This window comes from Phoca vitulina, unplaced genomic scaffold, assembly GCF_004348235.1.
Source record: "Phoca vitulina isolate PV1807 unplaced genomic scaffold, GSC_HSeal_1.0 scaffold53, whole genome shotgun sequence".
NCBI lineage: Eukaryota > Metazoa > Chordata > Mammalia > Carnivora > Phocidae > Phoca > Phoca vitulina.
Window position 1 is genome coordinate 6036404 of NW_022589756.1, and position 22135 is coordinate 6058538.

The 22135-nt window shown below is 42.7% G+C and overlaps 1 protein-coding gene across 5 annotated transcripts in view; it reads right to left on the minus strand.

The window, feature by feature from the left end:
* Positions 1–22135, minus strand: part of EBF2 (EBF transcription factor 2) — a 184078-nt gene that overhangs the window by 156858 nt on the left and 5085 nt on the right. For 4 of the 5 annotated variants that reach the window (XM_032389106.1, XM_032389105.1, XM_032389109.1 and 1 more), the window contains exon 6: positions 16262–16330. The exons of the other annotated variant lie outside the window; for it this stretch is intronic. In XM_032389106.1, the coding sequence (XP_032244997.1) occupies positions 16262–16330 (69 nt within the window). The remainder of the gene's footprint in view (positions 1–16261; positions 16331–22135) is intronic. 5 annotated transcript variants of the gene reach the window in all.

Genomic DNA, 22135 nt, shown 5'->3' on the forward strand with positions numbered 1-22135 from the left:
GTATAACCTCCTTGCTCTTTCCTTTTCTTTGATCTTAAGAAAAGCTCACTCTCTCTTGTTCACTCTCTCTTTAAGGAAAAAAAAATAAACTGTCTCCCGAGTAATAAAGTCAAGACACTTGCCAGTAAAAATTGGTTAAGGTCATCACTTCTGAAGGTCAAACGAGTTTTAGACAAGATGCCATGTGGGATCACCATTCAGCACATTTAGTTAAATGGTTAAAAATAATAAAAATAATGACAGTAGTGGAGTTATTTAAAAAAAAAAAAAAGCACAGAAGTCAGAGAGAAAATGAGAGAACCAGATGTCTTGAAGGAATGCTGGGAAATGCTTAAGAGAAAGATTTCTCCCACCCCAAACAAAAGCTTCCCCAAGGATCTTTTTGAGATGCGCTGTCAGTATCTGATGTCGCTACAACATCATATATCTTTTTTGTGTTTTGCTGTGGGGTTTTCTTATTTATTTATTTTATTTTAACAAAGAAGACACAATAGGGAAAACTTTTTTAAAAGGATAGCAATTCAAGTTGACCCCAAAGCAAGCATTTCCCCAGATCCCTTGTGCATCTGCCTTGTCGAAAGATCCAAAAGAAAGCAGAAGCGATGTCGCTCCAATAGTAGATTGGAATAGAAAGAGGCCAACCTCACACTCAGGGTTTCTGAAAATGATACCATCGATTTGAGTGAGGAGAAGATACCACACTCTCTGCAGGTTCCAAAGGAAGATCTCTGCTTTTTATAAACTAGAGCACGAACAGGTGGAGGCCAAGAGACTGTTACGAGATGCAAATGAGCTCTCACGGGAGACCTCTACAGCTCCAAACACAAACTCGAATCCACACTGACAGCACAGTCCGGGTTCCAAGTTATGTCACATCCTTTTCAGGGCAATAGTGGGCAGTCAGGCCTGGCGCTTTTTATGATCTGTGTGCTTTTTCAGGCCACAGCTCACCCACGGAACCAAAAAGTCTCTCGTGCCAAGGGATGCTTTAAAACTCCAGCGAGGCCCCCGCAAGACTCAAGTTCCAAGTATTGCTCGTTGCCAGTGACAATTAGAACAATCTGAAAATGTTCCTCCCAGAAAAATACACTCTTTTTTGTTGTAACCGGGGTGTAAACGCCAGCCAATCTCTTTTGGCACCCAGTGCTGTAAGAAGTGCTTTCACTGTGCCACCCCTCGACAAAAACGCCCTCAATGAGCGTCCTCCAAGGACCGGCTTTGAAAAGGGGTTTCGCGTATCAGGTTAATGCATGCACTTGGCACGGCCCAACTTTTGCACCAAGGCTCTGGGGTATGGGGTGATAAGAGCCAGGTTCTGTTTGTTAACGATAAGGCAATTATTTCTTTGGTACTTCATAGAAAAAAAAAATCTTACAGCAAAGATTCAAACAAGGATCCCTAGGGAGACAACGGAACTCATAGGTTGGAAAAGTTTCTTTTTTTTTTTCCTTCACAGGAGCAAACAAATGGGCCATTGAGAGCAACAGAACGGCTGAGACCAAGTTCCTGACAAACACACTGGCAATCGGCTCCTGCACAAGTCCACGATGACTTAGGGAGGGGAAGGCAGGCAGCAAGGAGAAGGAGAGACAGAAAAAAAGGCACAGAGTGAGAGGAAATGAAAAAGAGGAAAGGAGGCAAGAACAAGAGCAGAATAGGAGTAAAGAGGCGAGAAAGAGAACAAAGGGGTGGTGCCAGGGTAAGAGAAAAGAAAGGGCACAATGCATCGTTGGTGGAAGTTTCAATGTGTTTGGAGATTGAAGAGGTCTGTGAACTTGGAAGGGTAAACATTAGATCTTTATTTTCACCGACCTCTAACTGAAACTTAGCAGCTCCTTCTATCTGAACAAATCAACAAGCCCCAATAGGATCATAGATCCATAGGCTTCCCTGGACCATCAACAGCATCCATGGGAAAAAAAAGGGGGGGAGGGGGTAGACAGGAAAGGGAGGGATTCGAACACCGACACCTTGGGAAGATATTAAACATCCTCTCCCTCTGCAGGCATAATATTTCAGAGGATAGGTATGTGTGACTTGGGTTTGGAAAAAAGATCCTTTCATTTACTCCCTGGCTCTGGTTTTCTGCCTTTAGTCCATGGCTCCCTAACCTTCCCTGGAATCCACTTATGTGCAACAAGTCTAGGCTTCCCATGCCAGGGAGATTTCAGGAAGTTTTTCTCAAGGTCATCACATCTGATTTAAGAGTTAAGAGTCAGTTCCATAGCTCTGCAGGTCAGGTCAAGCATGACAATTTTTTTCGGACACAATTTTGCCCAGCTGGTTCCTGCTAAATGCTGTAAAACTCAAAAAATGGTAGGCTGTGACTTCCCGAAGAAGCATGTCACGGACGCCTCATTTTTAGTCTCCTACCAGGGGGAAAAAAATGCTGAAGAGACCAAGATGATGTACAGATGGAATGGGTTTCAAAACAACTAGCCTTCTGTTCAACCTTCCTCATGCTCGGAATTACATCACAGAATTCTATTTCCACGGGGCTTCAAACCCTGCTGCCAGGGTAGACTAGCATCCAGCAGTCAGTGGACCATTGACCCCGTGACCTGTGGAGTAATCTACTAGTTATGGCCCTTTACAGATGTGAGTGGGGAACAGCTGAGCCCATGCCCTTGGAAAATTCCCACCTCCTGTTCCAGCATCGCAGGTCAGCCTGGCCCAACTGATAGAAATCATGCCAACTCACCAAACTGATCTTTCTGCCCTGGTCTGCAAATACTTAGGCTTGGGCTCTCTTTCAGAGGTTTCTAAGCCAAAGCATCCCCCCACCCTTTGTGAAGCGAGGAGACCTAACACCTTAACTGGGGGCTTCTTTATGCTGGACTAGGTTGCAAATCTTTAGAATAGATGTCCCACTCAAATCTATCTGCCTCATCCGAGGTTACGAAGCAGGGAGGCAGGCTTTTTCAGGATGGTGTTAATTTTGAAAAACTTTACACATTTCTCTCATCTGAGGAGGGGATGGTCTGAAAGGACAGGAGAGTGCTTCTCAAAGAAGATCTTCTTTGGAGAAAGAACATTTCTACCTGATAAGAAGAGTTCAGGGGACTCCAAATAATAAGTTACACCCATGAGTGGGCAGGTGCCAGCCATCAGAGTAGCAGAGTTCAGGCAGAGGATGGAGAAAGACGCTAAACCAGATAGGCCCTGACCAAAACCACATCCAGGCTTACCTCACTGTCTGGTTAATTTGCTTCCAGTCTCAGTGATGGGAATTAGACAATTGCTTTAAAAACTCAGAAGCCACCATAAAAATAGAAAATTATTGCTTCCTGTCATGACCAAATATTAAACACAGTGCACACCTAATGACTCTATCCCTCCCCAGGGAATAAAGCTTTATGAACAATAAAATCCCAGCAGACTTCTACTGTTTGGGTTTGGAGGTCTCATTATGGGCTCACTGATCCAATACAATTTACAAGCTCAATGGACTCCACTCGAAGTGAAAACCGCCAAGCCGGAGTTATAAACAGAACACCTACAGTGAAGCCAGCATTTCATTCTTCATCAGGGAATGAAAAGAAGAAAGAGGGGATTGAGGAGAAAGGCACTAGGGTACAAGTTGCTCACGGAACTGTTTCTGACAGCCCGTGTCGGAATCAAGGTCAGACACCTCACTGAAAATGTGAGGCAAGGTGGGGGGGTGGGGAAGCAAGGGAGACCCTAAAACCAAAGGCAGGAAGTAAAAAGAAAGGTCAACAAAGGAAAAAAGAGGGAGATGGGGACAGGGTGGGGTGCAAGGGAAGTGAGGAAAGCAAGAGCGGAATTTTAAAATCTGCCATCCGTTTTTCAACATTCAAAATGACACCAAATTTTCAAAGTTAGATTTTTTTTTTCAGTTCACTAAATTACCCAGATATATGCCTAAATGGTGGTTATCCTTCATCTTGTGACTCAACATCTGGATGATAAAATGCATTAGCCACTCTACATTTACTTGGGCAAGCATCAAGTGGACTGTTAGCATTAAATCGAAGTAAAGTCTGGCTCTTGTTCAAACGTCAGCCAAGACCAAGTGGGGAAAGAGGAGCTTCCCCTTTACCTTTAACTCTGTGCAATTTATCACTCGAGCCTAAACAATCCCACATGTTTGAAGCGCTGAAGGAGACTTAGGGAACGCTGAACAAAGGCTTTCAGGGAAGTCAGAATGAAAGTGAACAGGAGATGGACAGTGGACACTAAGCAAAAGCAATGCAAAGGAGGCGACAAGTCCATAAAACAGGGTCTAGACAGAGCATGAGAGCAAGGCACTGAGAGGTGACAAAAAGAGACAAGAGACAGAACTGTGAGGAGGGGGTCTGGGTGGAGAAACTGGCAAAGACTGGGGGCAGCAGCGGGGGGTGGTGTGGGGGGGGAGGGAGGCAGTCAGGGAATGCTGATGGTTCCCAATCATGCTTTCTGCTCATCTATCAGCCTCGTAAATGAATCTCCTAAGTGTGAGTCAACTTCCACATAGACAAGAAGATAATGATGACCCTTACCTGAAGGTAGGGGGAAAAAAACATGAAAAGGAAGGAACTGAGCATGTGCTAATTAGCCCGGGGGCCAGTCATGGCACAGGGCTCTCATACACATCATCTCTCCCCAGCCCAGTGCTGTAAGGCAGCCCTCAATCCCCTATTCTTCAGATAAGAAACTGGGATTCAGGTAGGGTTGCCAAATAAAATACAAGATGCCCAGTTAATTTTGAATTTCAGATAACAACAAATGATTTTTTTTCAGTCTAAGTATATCCCAAATATCGCATGGGAAAGGTTTACACTGAAAATATATTTGCTGTGTATCTGAAATACAAATTTAACTAGGATGTACTTACACCAAAAAAAATCATTCATGTTTATGTGATATTTAAATTTAACTGGGCATCCCATATTTTTATTTGCTAAATCTGGCAAGTCCAGACTCAATGAGAGACAGGAAATGAATGAGTGAGTAAATGCATGAATGGCATAGAGGAGTGGTCAAACCTAGATCTGAAGCCAGATTTTGCTACACTATTATCACATGGCAGGAATAATAGCCACTTTATGTATGCAATCCACATGTCATAAATCTGTGTTGTACGTACAGCCTTATTTCTTGTAGGTAAGAAAAAGCCTTTTACACAGAACAAACCGGCTACATACAAAATTACTGATTATATAGTGAAGGAAAATGTCATCAGTCTGACCCACGGCATGGTGCTTGAAAGGTGATGAATCCTCCAAAGCTCCAGTCCAGTTAGAAGCTTTGCAATTCAGCAACACCGTATTTGTCGTGAATGCCATTGTTTTCCCTGTCCTCTCCTTGCATAGACCATCAGAGTTTTGTCCTAGGAGCTAGAGATCTTGCCTCTAATCCCAGTTGAATCTTTGACCTGCTTGCTTCATGGCCACTGAAGGAGTTGCTCTTCAACTGAGTTTTCTCATCTGAAATGTGGGGTGATAGTCCCAGTACATAGCTAAGATCAGTCACGTGCATAGCTTTAAATCAATCAGAAAATGTCCTGCACAACTGTGCAAACCTGGACCCAAAACAAACAAACAAAAGGCTCGCCCTTTGTCTCCACAGAGACCCACCTAAGGGCTTTATTGGAGGTCCTATGTGTGAATAACAGCATACGAAGTTACAATGACCCAGAATGCATGACCATTTTGTGAGTTCTCTTTTTAAAAAGTCCTGGCACCCTATGTGCCTTAGAAAATGCAGGTGTTAAACCCAAAATGCTGGCCTGAATCCAACTGGTTCCATCCCTGCAAATTCTTCCATTCCTGCCATCGTATCAGTGGGATTAGGAATTTCTCCCTATTTCCTTTTCAAAAGCTCCTGTTATATGTGAGCAGCTGCAGCATTTCTCACCAGTTCTGGCTCCTTGGTGGTCTTGAGGGGGCTGGGAGAGTTTGAGTTTAGAACAAAACCTTCCTGGAGGACAATCATTTAATTAATTACCCAGTCCAGGCTGATGAAATGCTGATTCTTTATAGACTTGGGTCTGGGCTGCCTAACATGCTTTGAGCCTCTTGTCCCCCAACCACTCTCCTTTCGAGCAAATGCCCCCTCCAATTGCAACTCTAGGTCAATGTGAAGAAAGAGCAACAGAGAAAAATTCTTATAAGATTTGAATCAACAAATCATCTAATCAAGTCCTAATGGGTAGAACCCTATCTGTGGATAACTTCCTTCTTATCTCCTTGGGATATGTCATATTTCCCAACAATTTGGCTTGTTAGCCTCTTGGCTGGTTAAAGATAGACCCAGAAGAACTTATCTAGCCCAATTTGCTCAAACAGAAAAAGAAAGAACAAACTGGAAGTTCTAGAAGGTTCTCTCTGGATGAACGTGCAGTCTTATCAATCTTTCCCCAGGTCAAAGTCCTTTGTTCCCCTGAGAGCCAGCTAGACAACTCCGAAAAGAAATACTTTTCCTAGAAACAAACACCTATTTCTTATTTCCAGCATAGAACAGTTTCAGAGTACTGTTCTTCTACTCTACCACTTCCGGGAAAATCTGCTGTCAATCACATCACACCATTTTATGAGGAAGAAGCTGGAAGTTGAAGCATACCATTATTTGTTCTGCATAACTGCATACAACCACTTGGTCCTCTGATTTTCATTGGGAATTGATCCAGGGGACCTGTGCAAGCACTCTGAATTAGAAAATGCTAGTAAAGGTGAACTGGTTTGGGTTTTTTCACCTCTTTTCTGAAGAAGTACTTATAAATGGTTTGGATTCTGGCCTCCGAGTTCCTGCTTTCTCACAAACATCCAGGCTACTAAAAAATTCACAGATTGCCAGATGGTACAACAGCAGTTCTTTGCAAAGGATCTGAGCTTTCCAGTGAACAAAGGACGTGTACTCATGGGGACAAGTGGCAACATCAGCAAAAGCTTTGGAGTGGTGGGTGTATTGGGGGAGGGGAAGTGAAATGTGGAGAGGTGAGAAAATGGGTCTTTTACCTCCAGTGACTGGTATCTGACAGGGAAAACCCACCTCCCAACCACTACTGGTGGGAAAGGGAGCACATCCTGAAGAAGATGAAAGAAACTAAATCAGAAACTGGGATATTTTTATAGGAAGTCACAAAATTTGAAGACTGCCCATCTTCCCAATTCCTGGTGTTACAAAATAATGGAAATAATGCCCAAGCTCTGGCACATAAACTGATAAATCCCCCCCCCCAAAAAAAGCATTTGTGAACTATTGGTAATGCCTTCCTAATAGGTTCCCTTACTTCCACTCCCCCTTTTCCAATTCATCCTCAAAGTTATCCCTCCAAAATATTGACCTGACCACAAAATTGCACTACTCAAAATCTTCTGATGTCTTTCCACCAACCAACAAAATATGTCAAAATACTTTTGTACAGGTACATTAAGTCTTACAAAATCCGGACCCAAATAATCTTTCTAACTTCTCCTACTGCCCCCCCCTTCACACATATCCCTGCACTTGTAAAACTATGAGCAGATTTGGGAAAGCCTTTCCTTTCTATATGTCTTCTCCTACATACTTTCCTCCTAGAATGCCCTTTGACCTCAGCCAGGAATGTCTAAGTTAGAGTTGTCACCCCCTCACACCTCCACCTAGAGGAAAATCATCTCCCCACTACAGGTCTTCAGAGCTTTAATCTCTGCCTCTCTTAGGGCAGTTTTTGCATTTTCCATTGCATCACGGTTTTTTCTGCACATCCTTTGCTTTTCCATCTGAACTATAAGCTCCTGATGGGAAAGCTTCGTGTCTATCCAATTTTATTATTCTTAGGAGCACCTTGCAAAGTCTATAATATAAGAGACACTTGATAAACATTTACTGAGTGATTCATTCTGCCTCACAACCCTAGATATCTGTTCTTGGCATTGTTTTGTACCTGTTTGCCACTGGGGGTAAGACTGCTAAGCAGTAGTCAAATACAACTAGTTACAGGAAAGGTCCTATATGAATTGGCAAAGGACTCAGTCATCCAAACTCTTCAAGGCTTGGCAGTCACAGATTAATCTGCCAACTAATATTTACGGAGTGACTATAGTATCCAAACCACTGGATAGACACTGTGGGAGATACAAGGTAATAATTGCCATGACTTTTTTAAAGCATCTCTTCCGTTATACAGTATGGTAGTCACCTTACACTCACTAATGTTTTTAATACCACAACTCATTGAGAAAGGCAGTATTAATAGCACCATCACAAAGCTAAAAAATGTTATAGACTTAAGTGACATATGATGTCTGGTATCCAAGAATTACAATATGTTTGGAAATGTCAGGCAAACCCAAATAGGTAAAAAGATGACAATATCCATACATCCTAACAAGAGCAAGCACAGGTGACAAAGGTCAAGTGAGAAGACTTTGGCTATAAGAACTGATATCTTTGGTGATTAACATAACATAATAATAATAATAATAAAAGAACTGATATATTTGAAGAGGCAGAATCTGAAGCAAGTCTTGGAAAATGGATAGGATTTATACTGGCAGAGTTTGGGGTTGGTACTCCAGGTAGAGTTGGTATTGGCAAAAAGAGAGAGGAGGACATATTCAAGGTCTGCTTGATGAAACAGACATTTTGATTCCATTTTGATTCATGAGGAAAGAAATGATGGGACTAGAAAGTTAGAACCTGTCTACCAGCCACTCACCTCGTCTTCCCTGTACTTTTCACAGTTGGTAAATATATAGTTTACTGTGTGATTATTTAAGCTGTCAGCTCTGTGAGAGTAGGAACCATGGCTGTTATATTCCCTGATGGTCTCTTAGTGCCAGAAGTTCACAAATAATTTGCTTAATAGCTGAATAACTGAAAAATATCCTAAATGAATGAATGATGGAATGAACCAATGTACAGATGACTGAGCTAGTCTGTGTCAAATCTTAAAGTTCTGCAAGTCTAGGAAGGCTGGTCCATCAAGTAGAATAAGTATAACTCTTACACACTAACCCAACAACAGAAGTAAACCTCATAACTCTTCTGTACCGTCTCTTTAATCAGCAGGAAGAGAGGGATATTCTCAAAGGAAATTTCATTTCTTATTTACCACTTGATCCAGGCTGTCATCATGTGAAGTGCTGCAACCAAAGGGCTGTCTTTTCCTACACCAGCAAGTAGAAGAGTCCCTTCTCTTATCTGGGTCTCCCAAAAATGACCAAGAAACTGGCAAAGGTTTTACTAGACAACAATGGACAAAGAACAAGAAAGAACGATGCATTCACTTTGGGCAGATAATCTGTGTTTTTTAGTGAGAAAATCTACACCCTCTCTGAGAGAATGGAATTTTCACTAAAAAAAAAAAAAAAATAGCCTGGGGCCAGGCTTTTGTAGACTCTTCACAGCACTGGGCTCCCCTACACTAGAGATGGGGAGTCTGGGCATGGAAGGCACATATTAATAGCTCCCGTAAATTATTGATGAGCAAGGCTGATAAATTAGCATGCCTGACACCCAAACCTGGACCCTCAGCTAGAATCAGAGAATTCAGAGCTGGAAGGTAATGTAAAGGTCATCCATTAATCCAGTGCACTTCTTTTTATAAATAGGGAAACTGAGGCCCAAAGAGGCAGCACATGACCTCTGTAACATGCATGATCCAGGGCTAGAAGCAGGCATCCTGATCCTAGTCCAAGGCCCTATCTGCTACGCAATGCTGCCTCTCCATCATGGGGACTGAGGACTGATATTCCATCAAATCTGTCACACACATGAATGTGACTTGTACAACCTCAGAGTTAAATGGCACTTCGGGAGCCAACAGTGCCCACCACTTCCCAGAGAACAGATCCTCTCTCTAACGATCCCATCAAGAGTGCTTCCAGACCATACTCCCCAGGTTTTTCCACTCTTTCACAGCTCTAAATTCTGGAACATTTTTCCTTCCTGTAGACCAATGTCTTTTCCTCTGGAACTTCCACCCATTAATTACACTCCAATTTTTTTCTTTTTTTTTTTTATTATGTTATGTTAGTCAATATACAGTACATCATTAGTTTTTGATGTAGTGTTCCATGATTCATTGCTTGCGTATAACACCCAGTGCTCCATGCAATACGTGCCCTCCTTAATACCCATCACTGGGTTAACCCATCCCCCTACCTCCCTCCCCTTTAAAACCCTGTTTGTTTCTTGGAGTCCATAGCTCTCATGGTTCACCACCCCCTCTGATTCCACACCCCCTTGATTTTTCCCTTCCTTCTCCTAATGTCCTCCATGCTATTATTTATGTTCCATAAATAAGTGAAACCATATGATAATTGACTTTCTCTGCTTGACTTATTTCACTTAGCATAATCTCCTCCAGGTCCCATCCATGTTGATGCAAAAGTTGGGTATTCATCCTATCTGATGGCTGAGTAATATTCCATTGTATATATGTAATTTTACCACTGAAACTGGCTATGGTACCTTGGCTAAGTTCTCCAACTCCTTAAGACTCACTTTTTTTCTCCATAAAATTGAAACTTTTTTCAACCATTGAAAATTAATTAAGAAGATTATTTAATTAGTGCAACCTGCTTAGCACAATGCCCAGCACACAGTAAGCGTCAATTAAATGTTGAGTATTGGTCTTATCCATCCTTCTCAGAGACAGAAATCCTTGTTCAGGAGGTGCCTCTACTGATATGTCTGGCGTGTCCATTTCTAGGGAAAGGAAAGGAGTGGTCACAGATTGAAAAGCAGCCTGAGTGGCCTAAGATGGCAGGAATCTGCTAGGCTTTGTGGATATAAATCTCAGCAAGAGCTCAACTCCAACTACCATCCAAATACTGCTTCTATGCTGAAAGGAATAGAAAGGGTTCAAAGCTGAATCTTCACCACAAATCAAGAAGAGACTAATATGGAGCTCATTTGATAAGTTAATAAAAACTCTAGTGTTCGGGTTCAATGCAATACCCTCTAGCATGCACGGAAGGTTGGTAAGTGCTTTACTCCCCACAGTTATTCTCTGGAAGTTCCCATCCCACAAATACTACTTTCCTGGAGTTAAGCGATACACTGGAGAGAGGAATAACAAGTATGGACCAGAGGAAAGAGGATCCAAACATGCACTGCAATGGAACAAGGTAGTCGATGTGGTAGAAAGAGGCAAGAAAAGGATGTGCCAAATGGCAGAGAAAGAGCAAACAGGAAGCTTGAACTAGAGGGGAAAGCAGCAGGTGAAGATGCCTACCAAGATGACAACAGGAAAAAAACTTGGGATTACAACTATTAAGAAAAAAAGGCGGGGGGGAGCCTGGGTGGCTCAGTCGGTTCAGGATCCAACTCTTGGTTTCAGCTCAGGTCATGATCTCAGGGTGGTGGGATCAAGCCCTGCATCAGGCTCTGTGCTCAGCCGGGAGTCTGCTTTAAAATTCTTTCCCTCCCTCTCCCTCCCCCTCTGTTCTTCCCCCTGTTCCCACACACGTGCTCTCGCACTCTCTCTCTCAAATAAATAAATAAATAAATCTTGAAAGAAAGAAAGAACAGAGAGAGAGAAAGAAAGTATCACATAACGTGGGGGTGTGAAGAAATTGAGCCCTTTGTGCATGGTTGGTGGGAACATAAAATAAGGTAGCTACTATAGAAATGGTTTGGTCATTCTTCAAATTATCATATGGCCCAGCAATTCCACTTCTGGGTATATATCCAAAAGAAGGGAAAACAGAGACTCAAAGAGACTTTGTACACCCATGTTCATAGCAGCTTGTTCACAAATAGCTCAAAGACTGACGCAACCCAAGGGTCCATCAACAGATGAGTAGATAAACAAATATGATATATTCAAAATGGAATATTATTCAGTTTTAAAAAGGAAGGCAAATTTTGACACATGCTACAACACAAAGGAAGCTTGAGGACATTATGCCAAGTGAAATAAGCCAGTCACAAAAGGACAAATACAGTATGATTCTGCTTATGCGAGGTCCCTAGAGTAGTTAAGCTCATAGAGACAGAAAGTAGAATGGGGGCTGCCAGGAGCTGGGGGTGGGAGGAGAGTGGAGAGTTAGTGCTCAACAGGGACAGAGTTTCAATTTTGCAAGATAAAAGAGTTCTGTAGATGCATGGTGGCGCTCACTGCACAACCATATGAATGTACCTAAACCACTGAACTGCATAGTTAAAAATGGTTAAGATGGTCAATTTTATGTTGAGTGTATTTTTCCACAACTAAAAATTCATTTAAAAAAAAAAGGAAGATAACATCAGGAAAACCCCTCATGGGTATCTATACACCAGATCTTTTTAAGTTTAAACCTTTTGAATGAGATTCAGTTTGTTGTTTGTCTGGCTTCTTGAAAAAGAAAATAAAACTACATCAATACAGAAAATGGTCCTCCTGGAAACAGAGTTCGGAAATATGGAAACCAATATCCCAAGACCAAAGATGAGGATACTTAGCATGTGAAACATAGGCTGATCTGCCCTTTTAAGAGAAAATATTGCACCACTATGCACATGCACATGGGCACAGACAGCCTACAAAGACTCAAAAAGAACTCTTGCCCTCGCTACCCATCTGACTTTTTACGGGCTACAATAACTGGAATAGTAAAGACTCCTTATTACTCTCCTACATTGATGAAACTGTCCCTAAAATACTCTTCCCATGGACCACCAGATTATCCTGAGAGCCCCAGAGATTCAGTAGATATTCAGAAGAGGCTTCCAGACAGAGAAGAGAATTTGAGAAGAATACAGCCCAGAAAAAACAAGATTGGATTAGCTCTGAAACCACAAAACGTAAATCAAACTTGAGCCTTTTTATTTTTATTTACCACACACAGATCTTTATAGACAAGATTTAGGCCAAAGACTGAAGTAAGGATTATGGTTTCATTCTTGGTTTTGTTTTGTTCTGTTCTGCTGGGGTTTTTTTTCTTTCAAATAGGAACTTTGGATTTTTACACTAAAAATTGATAAACCCTACTGCCACTCTACACATGCACACATTTGTACACAGAAAGAAGGCTCTGCTGGGGACCCATGATTCAGCAGTAAGTCCTGCTGGTCTGTGTGCTGGCCTGGCTTTTTGGAGAGGGGTGTGGCTGCCCAAGAATTCACAAAACCATGCTGAAAAGACAGCTGACGATGAAAATTAAATTTAAGCTTCTAAAAAAATCAAGGCAGGGAATAATTTAGTAGGAAAAAAAAAAACCTGGTCTGGGGCTAAGTCTTAGGAAATGAAGAACCAAATCTCTAATGGGGGATGCCCTATTATAAAATCCAATGATTCTCAATGAAGGGGCCACAAGGTAGTAAAAACTATTTTTCATATTTCAAGCAGCTTATTGGAAACTGAATATCTGCCCAGGATGTGGTCACATGGACTAAGTGAAAAGTCAAGTTGTTTTGTGTTTGAGCTGGAAGTCTTATCGAGTCAGTGTGGTAACACTGGTTGTCTCATCCCAGTCAAAACCTCTGATTGGCCACTGATGAGATCAAGGTCATTTCTGGAATGAGGTTTTTCCTTCCCATTCTGTTTTATGTCTTTGATTAATAAAAATGGAATTACAGCTGAATGATTACTGGTTAATTGCAGTTTAGCAGGCAAAATCTTACAAAACGCTGGGTTAGCCAAGGGAAACAATAGAAGGGGTCCTTTGTGGTGAAGAGTTTGGGAACCACCCTTGAGCCCCCCATCCCCTCCCCCGAACATGCACAATTCCAAGGGAATAAATAGGCTTCCCTGGAGCTAGAGTGTAGTGTGCCTGTTGTGTGAGAAAACTCAAAGAGAGACAGTGTAAATTAACTGCATCTGGTTAGATTGAGCGAGCAGGGGGAGGAGATAATTAGTTGGCATTATAGGAACAAGGGCAAAGAAGAGAGTTCTATATTTACTCAGAGGAAATCCAAAATAGACTACTTTGCACCCATTTGGTGCTCATAGGGGATCTCAACATCTCCAAGTTGGCAGACGTTGAACACAGGGACTGGATGCACAACTCAACCAAACCCTTGGATGACAAAAACCATCCATCCCACTTCCAACAAATGGCAACCTGACTTTATCTCCCATTACTTCCATAATGAAGGGAAGGAGGCGAAGGTAAGCCCCAAAGATATCCAGGAGCAATAAGACCAGAGGAAACAATGTTTGCAAACAAAAGCCTTACAGTGAGTAAGCAGAACAAATGCATCTGTTTATAATAAAATGGGTTCTCTAAAACCCTGATGATGGCCAATTTACCTGTACCCTTGGGTACGTACGTTTCCATGTGTAGATGTGCGACATTTCGAAAGTAACACATATTTCAAGTGATGCAGAGACATCACTGGGCTGTTTTTTGTGCAAATGATGTAAAAAAATAAATGCCATAGTCACATAAAGCTCTATAATATGCAGCCAAGATACAATGTCCACCTTCTGAGAAGAATGTAAGGCATCCTAGCACAAACAGTGAAAACACCTAATTTGAAAATCTTCTGTGTGGATGCAGAAAGACTACTTTCTTTTGTACGTGTAACTGTGTATCACAGAGGATGAAAATGCAAATATGTTTGGCTTTATCCGCAGGTGCAGGCTATATGAGGTTTCTTAAAGTAAGAACTGCTCTGCACAGAGTCATTAGGATGTGCGCTTATGAGATGTAAGATGCGGCTTGGCATTTGTAGGTTTGCAACCATTTCGAAAGCTGGTTCGTGGGGCAAGAGAAGAGGTACTAGTCATGAGGATGGAGGACCATCTTGAAAGGTGAGCAAAGGTGTGTGGAGAAGAGATGATTGGTGAGGTCAGTGTGCACGCCGGAAAGGACTGGGTCTGCATCTAGCCTGTTCTCATATGCTTGAAATTCCCCCAGGGGATCCTGAGGGCATCCTGGCAAGTTGGGAAATGGGGCCACATGCAATCAACACATCCAAGTCACATAAGTCAGGACAGACAGTTCCGGGAGAGGGAGGCTGTGGCAGCGAGAGGAGCACGAGCTGAGAGGACAGACGGCTGTGTTCTAGGGCCAGCTCTGTTCCACCCAGCTGTGCAATCGTGGGCAAGGCATGTCAGCATTCCCAGGCCAGTCTTCCATCTGTCAAATGAGGAAGATGGCTGACCCTAGAGAGTTCTCACAACTCTTTTATTGTGAGCTTCTATGCACTTTCAGGAAAAAAAGAAAAACCAAAACCAAAAAGGAAATTCCAAACAGCTCCCTAAAATGGGTCTCACCTGAACCTCCTATGATGGCAAAGGCGCCCCACACACCCAACAAACATTTTACATTTGGTTATCAACCTCTTCCAAGCATCTCAGAGAAGACTGCAAAACTGCCATGGATAGATACTTCTGGAGCCTCCTGAAACCTAGAGTGGCAGGCAGTACCCTCCAGTTGTACCACTGAAGAGCAGAGATGCTGAGTGCTTTGTCCAAGGTCAGGAGCGAGGACAGGATCAGGATTCCAGCCTCCTCATTCCTAGGGCTATGCTATACTTTCCACAAAGAAACCAAGCTGGCTTTCTGGGAAGAATGCCAGAGGTTCCATTCTCCCAACTGAGAATTCATTGGAATATTGGAATAACAACTTTGGAGACTGTGGTCTCTCCAATCCATTTCAGGACCTGGCTAGAAACACGAAAACCCAAAGAAAGAAGCAATAGGGAATTATTCCGTTTTTTAACGAAAGAGAAAAAATTAGGGGTGGGAATAGGGGATTTCTTAAAATTACATGATTGCTGGAAGTTAATTTGGTATTTCTTCGTTGGTTTGTAAGTTCTGTTTCCAATCACAAAAACAGACAGCTGAGGATGCCTAAATCACATTTCAATGAATTAGCATCTTGTCCCAGAGAATCTTGCACACTCTGAATATAACATAAGACCCAGAATGCAATGCTCTGTGGTAGAATGGAATCTCCCTCAGTGTAAGAGAGAGCTTGTCATAATCCCCTAAACTGTAATCTAAATTGATAGTCTTCAAAGCCAACAGCAATCACTGAGAATGATAAAGGGGTTGCCGCTTAACTTGGGGTACACTGCCTCTTCCAAGAAACTTACTGAGACCCAGCTCTGCCAGATAGGAGAGCTGGCATCCTCTACCATCCACATACTCCTTATTAGGTTGACATCAATGCACCTGAAAAAGAATCTCATCATAGATTTAGAGACACATGTTCAGAAAGTAAGTTTCTGACTTCTTCCAAGAAAGGCCAACCAGAACAAGAAAACACATGTTGGACTAGCTCTGCCTTGAAGATAGCATGAAACCAACCTTATGGCAAATCCCAAGCGATCAGTACTCAGCATGGAGATTCGTAAAGGAAAGAAACCAGGAATGATTGTTTCAATCACTTTCTCCCCCTACCTGTCGATGATGACGGGGTCTGAAGGAGTCTCATTTCGGTTCCCACAACTTTTCTTCTCGCAACATCGACTGTAGATTGGGAAGGAACCAAGAGAGTAAAAGAAATTTGTTAAAATCAAGAAAATACAAGGAGCATACAACGTAGAAACATTCACAAAAATGTCCTAGGTAGCTTCTTAGCGTTCAGTTGCTCAAGCGCAGGATTTATGGCCATGTTTAAAAACAACACTGAACCCGAAGCCCAAAGATACTCTCTCAAATTCTCATTCTAGGGGCTTATAACTGGGTCATTCTCAGCAAATCACAACGTTCCCAGGAGCCATATTTGTATTCTGAACCACAGGCATTGGATTTTTAAATCTATAAGGTCACTTCCAGTTCCATGTTGAATGATTTTAGGGTTGTATCTTTTACATCTTTGCGTCTTAATAAATATTTGAAGAAAGAAGGGAAAGGAAAAGGCATAAAACAGACCCCGAGTAGCTGCCTGGCTTTATCAACCTTAGGTACTAATAACATCTTTCCAGAGAACTCAGTGTACTTTATAAACATTTAGTTATTTATCCATTTCTGTCATTTTCTAAAGATGAAGGAGGAAGACCAGAACCATGGTATACATTGTAAAATAGGGAGAAAATGAGGCAGAGAGCTGTAAAATGATCTCTCCCATGATTTTCACCAAGTCCAGACCAGAAATGGGACTTCCCCTGTAAGTCCCATCTTGGAGATGCTGCCTCCCAAGACTTCCACCTAGCAAAGTGCTGGGTACCTGGTAGATGCTGGAGAAAGGCTTGTGAAATTATCTGGGAGGGAGAGAGAAAAGAAGAAGCCCTACAGCAATCACAGCAGATAGGAAGGATTCAGTCAGACCTGAGCAGAGAGCAAAATGCTCCAATCCAAAGGTGTCTGTATGAAAGACCTAGACAGATGTGACAAAAGCAAAGGAAGCTGGGTGGTGGGGAAGCACTGGAAAATCACGTCCCCTCGTTGCTGCCCACTGCCACCGGCACTGCAAGCTCCTGAATAACTCTTGGCTCATTCAAGCACATGGTCTACCATCAATGGTAGTTGCTTAAGAATATAGCCTTGACGTGGCATAGAAAAAAAAAACAACAACAAAACATGACTATCCACACTGGTCGGAGACTATGCCACATAAACACTAGCAGTAAGCAAACTAGATGTCAGCACTGCCCTTTCCACGATCTGTTTAAGTTTGAGAGTGAAGCAACACAATGGAAAGGTGGCTAAAGTGAGAATCGGGGCTCTGACGTCCCATTGGACGCTGTCACCAAGCAGCTGTGGGAATATAGTCAAATCTGTTTAACCCCTCTGGGCTTTGCCAACCTTATATATAAAATTAAAATACTGGACAAGATTATCTCCAGAGTCCCTTCTCGGTTTAGGAAGCCCGTGAGGCAATGAGATCCCCGAGCCCTCTTTGGAAGTGATGACAGAAGGAGGAAAAGAGGGAGGCCATGAGGCAGCAGGGACTCCTAGGCCTACCACCGGCCCAGACACAGATTTGCTTTGTGGCTCTCTCTAGTCCACTTGTCCTCTCTGGTCCTCCACAGAATTAAAAACAAACAAATGAATAAAGGAGCCTTTGTAAAACTTTTAAAGTTCATCTTCGCTGCTATAGGGATGCGTGGGATTACCCGGTGACCCATTCATTCTACCTTTCTCAAAGAGCAAGATATACTGGAGAGGTGCTAAACAAGTTTCACCAAATGAGCGCTAGGAGGTTTTAAGAAATTTAATCAAATTAGTAGGAAGTAAAAGAAAAATTGTCTCAACATTCTTAAATACCAGAGTTGGCCACTGGGGACTTTCTGAAATAATATTTTGCCTTTGAAATTATATTGGGTCTTAACTTTTAAAATTTCAATCCATCCCAAGATTAACACCAATAAAAATGCTGGCCAGCTGCTTTCCCACCTCCCAAAGCCCTTGTCTCTCTTCCTAACTCCCTACCACCACCCACTTCCCTCTCCCACCTCTCCCTATTTCCGTTGCTGATGTCAGCAGAATACCTGTGCGGCTCAGGCAAACCTTTTTTCCTTAGCGACACAATTTCAAAAGCCCAGGCATGCTTGTTACCCAAAGACCTTCTAGCTAGACTCCCCTCTGACCTCAGCAGTATGTCAGCCTAGCCCAAATATGTGTGTGATGCTGGTACAATTTAATTACAAGAACACAGACTGTCAGGATGTGCCAATCTGTTTAGTTTGAGAAGGAATGATTCTGAAGAGGCCGAGTAAGTTTGCAAAATTGCTCAGCTGAATTCAGCTGCTTTCCATGGGGATTTTCTCCGAAGGAAAAGAAAAACAGATAAAAATGTAAGCCTGGTGCCAGTGTAATACAATGTGGAGAATCTCATCAGGGAAGGAAACAATATTCAAAGAAAAATGCAGAGAAACTTTAGGACCCAATCTTCCATGTTCCAACAGTAACATATTTAAGTACAGTCTCTAATGTTAATAGCACAGAAGAGATGTAGAAGACACTCACTTGGTGACTGGGCTGAAATAGTAAAGGCATAAAAATAATAGGAGTGCTCCATCTGAGAGCCCTTCTCAAAATTTCTCTGGCTGAGGCAAAACTAATTCTTTTCCTTTCTTTTTTTTTTTTTTTAAGAAAAGTTCTCATCAAGATGTCCTAGTTATTTTTTTTTTAATCTGGTTTCTTAAATGACATTCCATCCTCACGCCAGTAATATTAACATAAGCAAAGGGAAGTGGAAAGTGGAGGACATTCATGAACCCATGGTCTCCAAACAATCACTCTGGGATCAGATATGCGCATGGTGGACCTGAAGGACTGGCGCCCTGAATTACTCAGATGACAAACTCCATTCTCCTCTCCCTTTCCTGTAGAGACAAAGCCCATGCGACCAACTTCAGGTTCAGCTACTTTAGTGAAAAGGTTTTATAGGGTTATCTCCTAACAAGCAAGTTTCTAGGTCTGAAGTTCCTGGTAAGTGTTTTTTAAAAACTGAACAAGACTGTAAAATAGGAAAGGAAGTGGAAAAATAAACAAAGAGAAGAGGAAACTGAACTTGGCACTAGGTTGATTGTGGTCCTAACTATCACGGAGAGGCTCAGAAGGGCTCCTTCTCCCTAATGAATGAAAATGCAGGTTGGTCCTCCACTCCTTAGTTTGGCTGGGTTTGGTTTATTTTATTCTAATTCTTACTCAGAGAACCTTTTCCCTGAAACACTCTCAACCTTTTCCTTCAAAAACTACAGGCCTCTCTGGTCCTCCCCATCTCACAGAGTCTTTAGAGAAGGAAAGCGAAAAAATAAACCAAGTTGGCGGTGAGGCTGGGGAAATACAGAAAATTGCATCCCAATCCTGAATCTTACCTGCCTTCTTCCAAAAGGAAGAAAAAAAAGAGGGATAAGGGATGGCTGGAGAAGAAAAAATCCCCAGCCCTGGACACAGGGTGTCCAGTCAGTCAAACTCCTGCTCAAGACAAGCGAATGTGCCCTTTCCCCTCCAAAATCGTTTTTAAAATTCAACCCTCAACTTTCAAAAATCTGTCTCTAATTTCAAACTCAAATAAGCGCACAGCATGGTGGCTTTTGTTTTGTTTTCTTCTCCCCAACTCCTCCCTGCGATTGCATAACAAAAGTGTCTAAATTCACACCATCTGGCCGATAAAGACACTGGCCTCACTGCCCGGCTGGCCCATCTGATTAGGGCCCCGTCTAGCCTGCGCCTTGTGGCGAAAAGTCACAGCTGTGGGGTTTGCTCGCGCTCAATACAACTCTGTTATTAGCCAGCTGTAGACCTTGAGACAACTTCTGTTCAAATTATAATATCTTTTAACCCTCCGAGCATTGAGGGCACAGGCGTGGCTTGCAGCGACATAACAACTAGATTTCTCCTTGCTAATAATTGGCAAAATGCTAAAGCAGGAAAGAGAGGAGCAGAGACAACTGGGGAAGGGAGAAAAAGTTATTCCTAAAGAGATTTATTTTGTTCCCTCTGAAAACTCAACGCCAGTTTATGAGCTATTTTTCCTAAGGCTTAGAGAACATAAAACCATTCAGGGAAATCCCCAGGTATGCCCAAGAACACCACGCAAACTCTCAGAACATGCATCTGATTCATCCCTCAATCATGGACTGCTCTCCCTGGCTCCCAAAATGTGGGAGAAGGAACTTTTTCCCTTACTGGAGAATCAGCCAGCTCTGACTGACAAATTGAGATCTTCCCCTCTGGATACATCCAATATTTGCCATCATCCCAGCTAGCTCCCAAAACACACACATACACACACACACACACACACACACACACACACCATACACAATACCCATCCAATGGATCATTTATTTACCCATAATTAATATTTGTTTTAAATTCTAGTTTTGGGAAGAACATCGCAGAGCATCTTCCCAGGTCTCAGATGCAGAGAAGTTACAGTACATTAAATTTTTATATTGTGTTACTAATGCAGACTAAACTAGAGGCTTTAAAAATTGATGCTGTTACTTAAACAGCATAAAATGAGGAGGATTTGATTGGGCTTAAAAATAAAAATGTCAGCCTTAACTACAGCTTGATGGGGCGTGCGAGTGTTATTTAAAGTGATAGGTATAATTCGTCAGACAATGGGCCAGTTTCGGGGTTTGTTTTCTTTTCTTTTAAGAAGATAATCTCTCCAAACAAAGACATTTAAAAGTATAAAGAGGGATAAAAAAAAAAAAGTCCTTCAATTAGCCAACCAAATCAAAGCGTTCTAACTATTTAATCTAGGTGTTACGTGCAAGCTCTTCTTGGAATTGCATTTCCTTTCTGAACGAATCTATCAGGGGCCCTGGGATAATGGAGTGGCTATCTGCTCACTCCCTCACCCATAGCCTCTCCCAGCTACTCAGGCAGAGAAGCTCCATTCCGCTCCGCTGAGGCCACTGGCAGAAATGAACTTTGCATTTGGCAAAGTTTGTTTTTCTAATACTTGGTCAAAACCAAAACAAACATGGCTGATTGTTATGGTTTCTTTCTGACTGGGTTGGGAGGGAGCCGAGGCTGCTGGGAGCTGCCCATAAAACAGTCCAGACTAAATCAGATGGCCTGCAATTACCCAAAACTAGCAAGTCTGGAGCTGGTGGACATTCACTGGGGCAACAGCAGAGCAAGGAAGAACTGAGGCTTTCTCTCCAATCCGAGACTTGGGAGGAAGAAAAACGTGTATGGACTTGACATTTAAATGTTTATAGTCAAATAACCACCTCTTTCCAGAGTTTCCTTTTCTCTTTTGCTGTGGTGGGTCCCCAGTACTCAAACGTTTGTTGAAAGGATGAATAATTAAGTGCGTGGATGAATTTCTTCTAATTTTTAATTCTCTTCTAGTCAAGCAGAAGAAAGGACTCAAAATGGAATGACTGGTCTCCGGAAAGAAGATGGGGGAAAATGCGGGAATCCGAGTAGACTGCACTTCTCACAACTTGATGCTCAGAATCCAATTGTTGCTCCGGACCCCCTGATGGGGTCCTCTCCCTGCCTCTCCCACTAGTGGTCAACCGGACTGCTCTTTCTACCCAGTACTTTCTCGTGACCTCTGAAACTCCCCTGACAAGGGAAATCACCGGAGAAGCAACATCCCGGGAGGAAGGAAACCCTTCCGCATCATAGACAGGTGCCTCAGCGGTTGGGGTGGGGGTGGGGAGGGTGGGTTCCAACCTCCGGTAGTCCCTCTCCCAGACTGCAAGTCTTGCCAGTGCTTTGACTCCTGTACTCCACGAGTGGACCCTCCTGGAAATCTACCCGGATCGGGCAGGACAGGCAGGAACCTAGCAGGGCGGACCTCGGGTGGGGACCCGTTCAGGGAAAGTCTGTGACCCCAAACTTGGCCGGGGGCTGCCC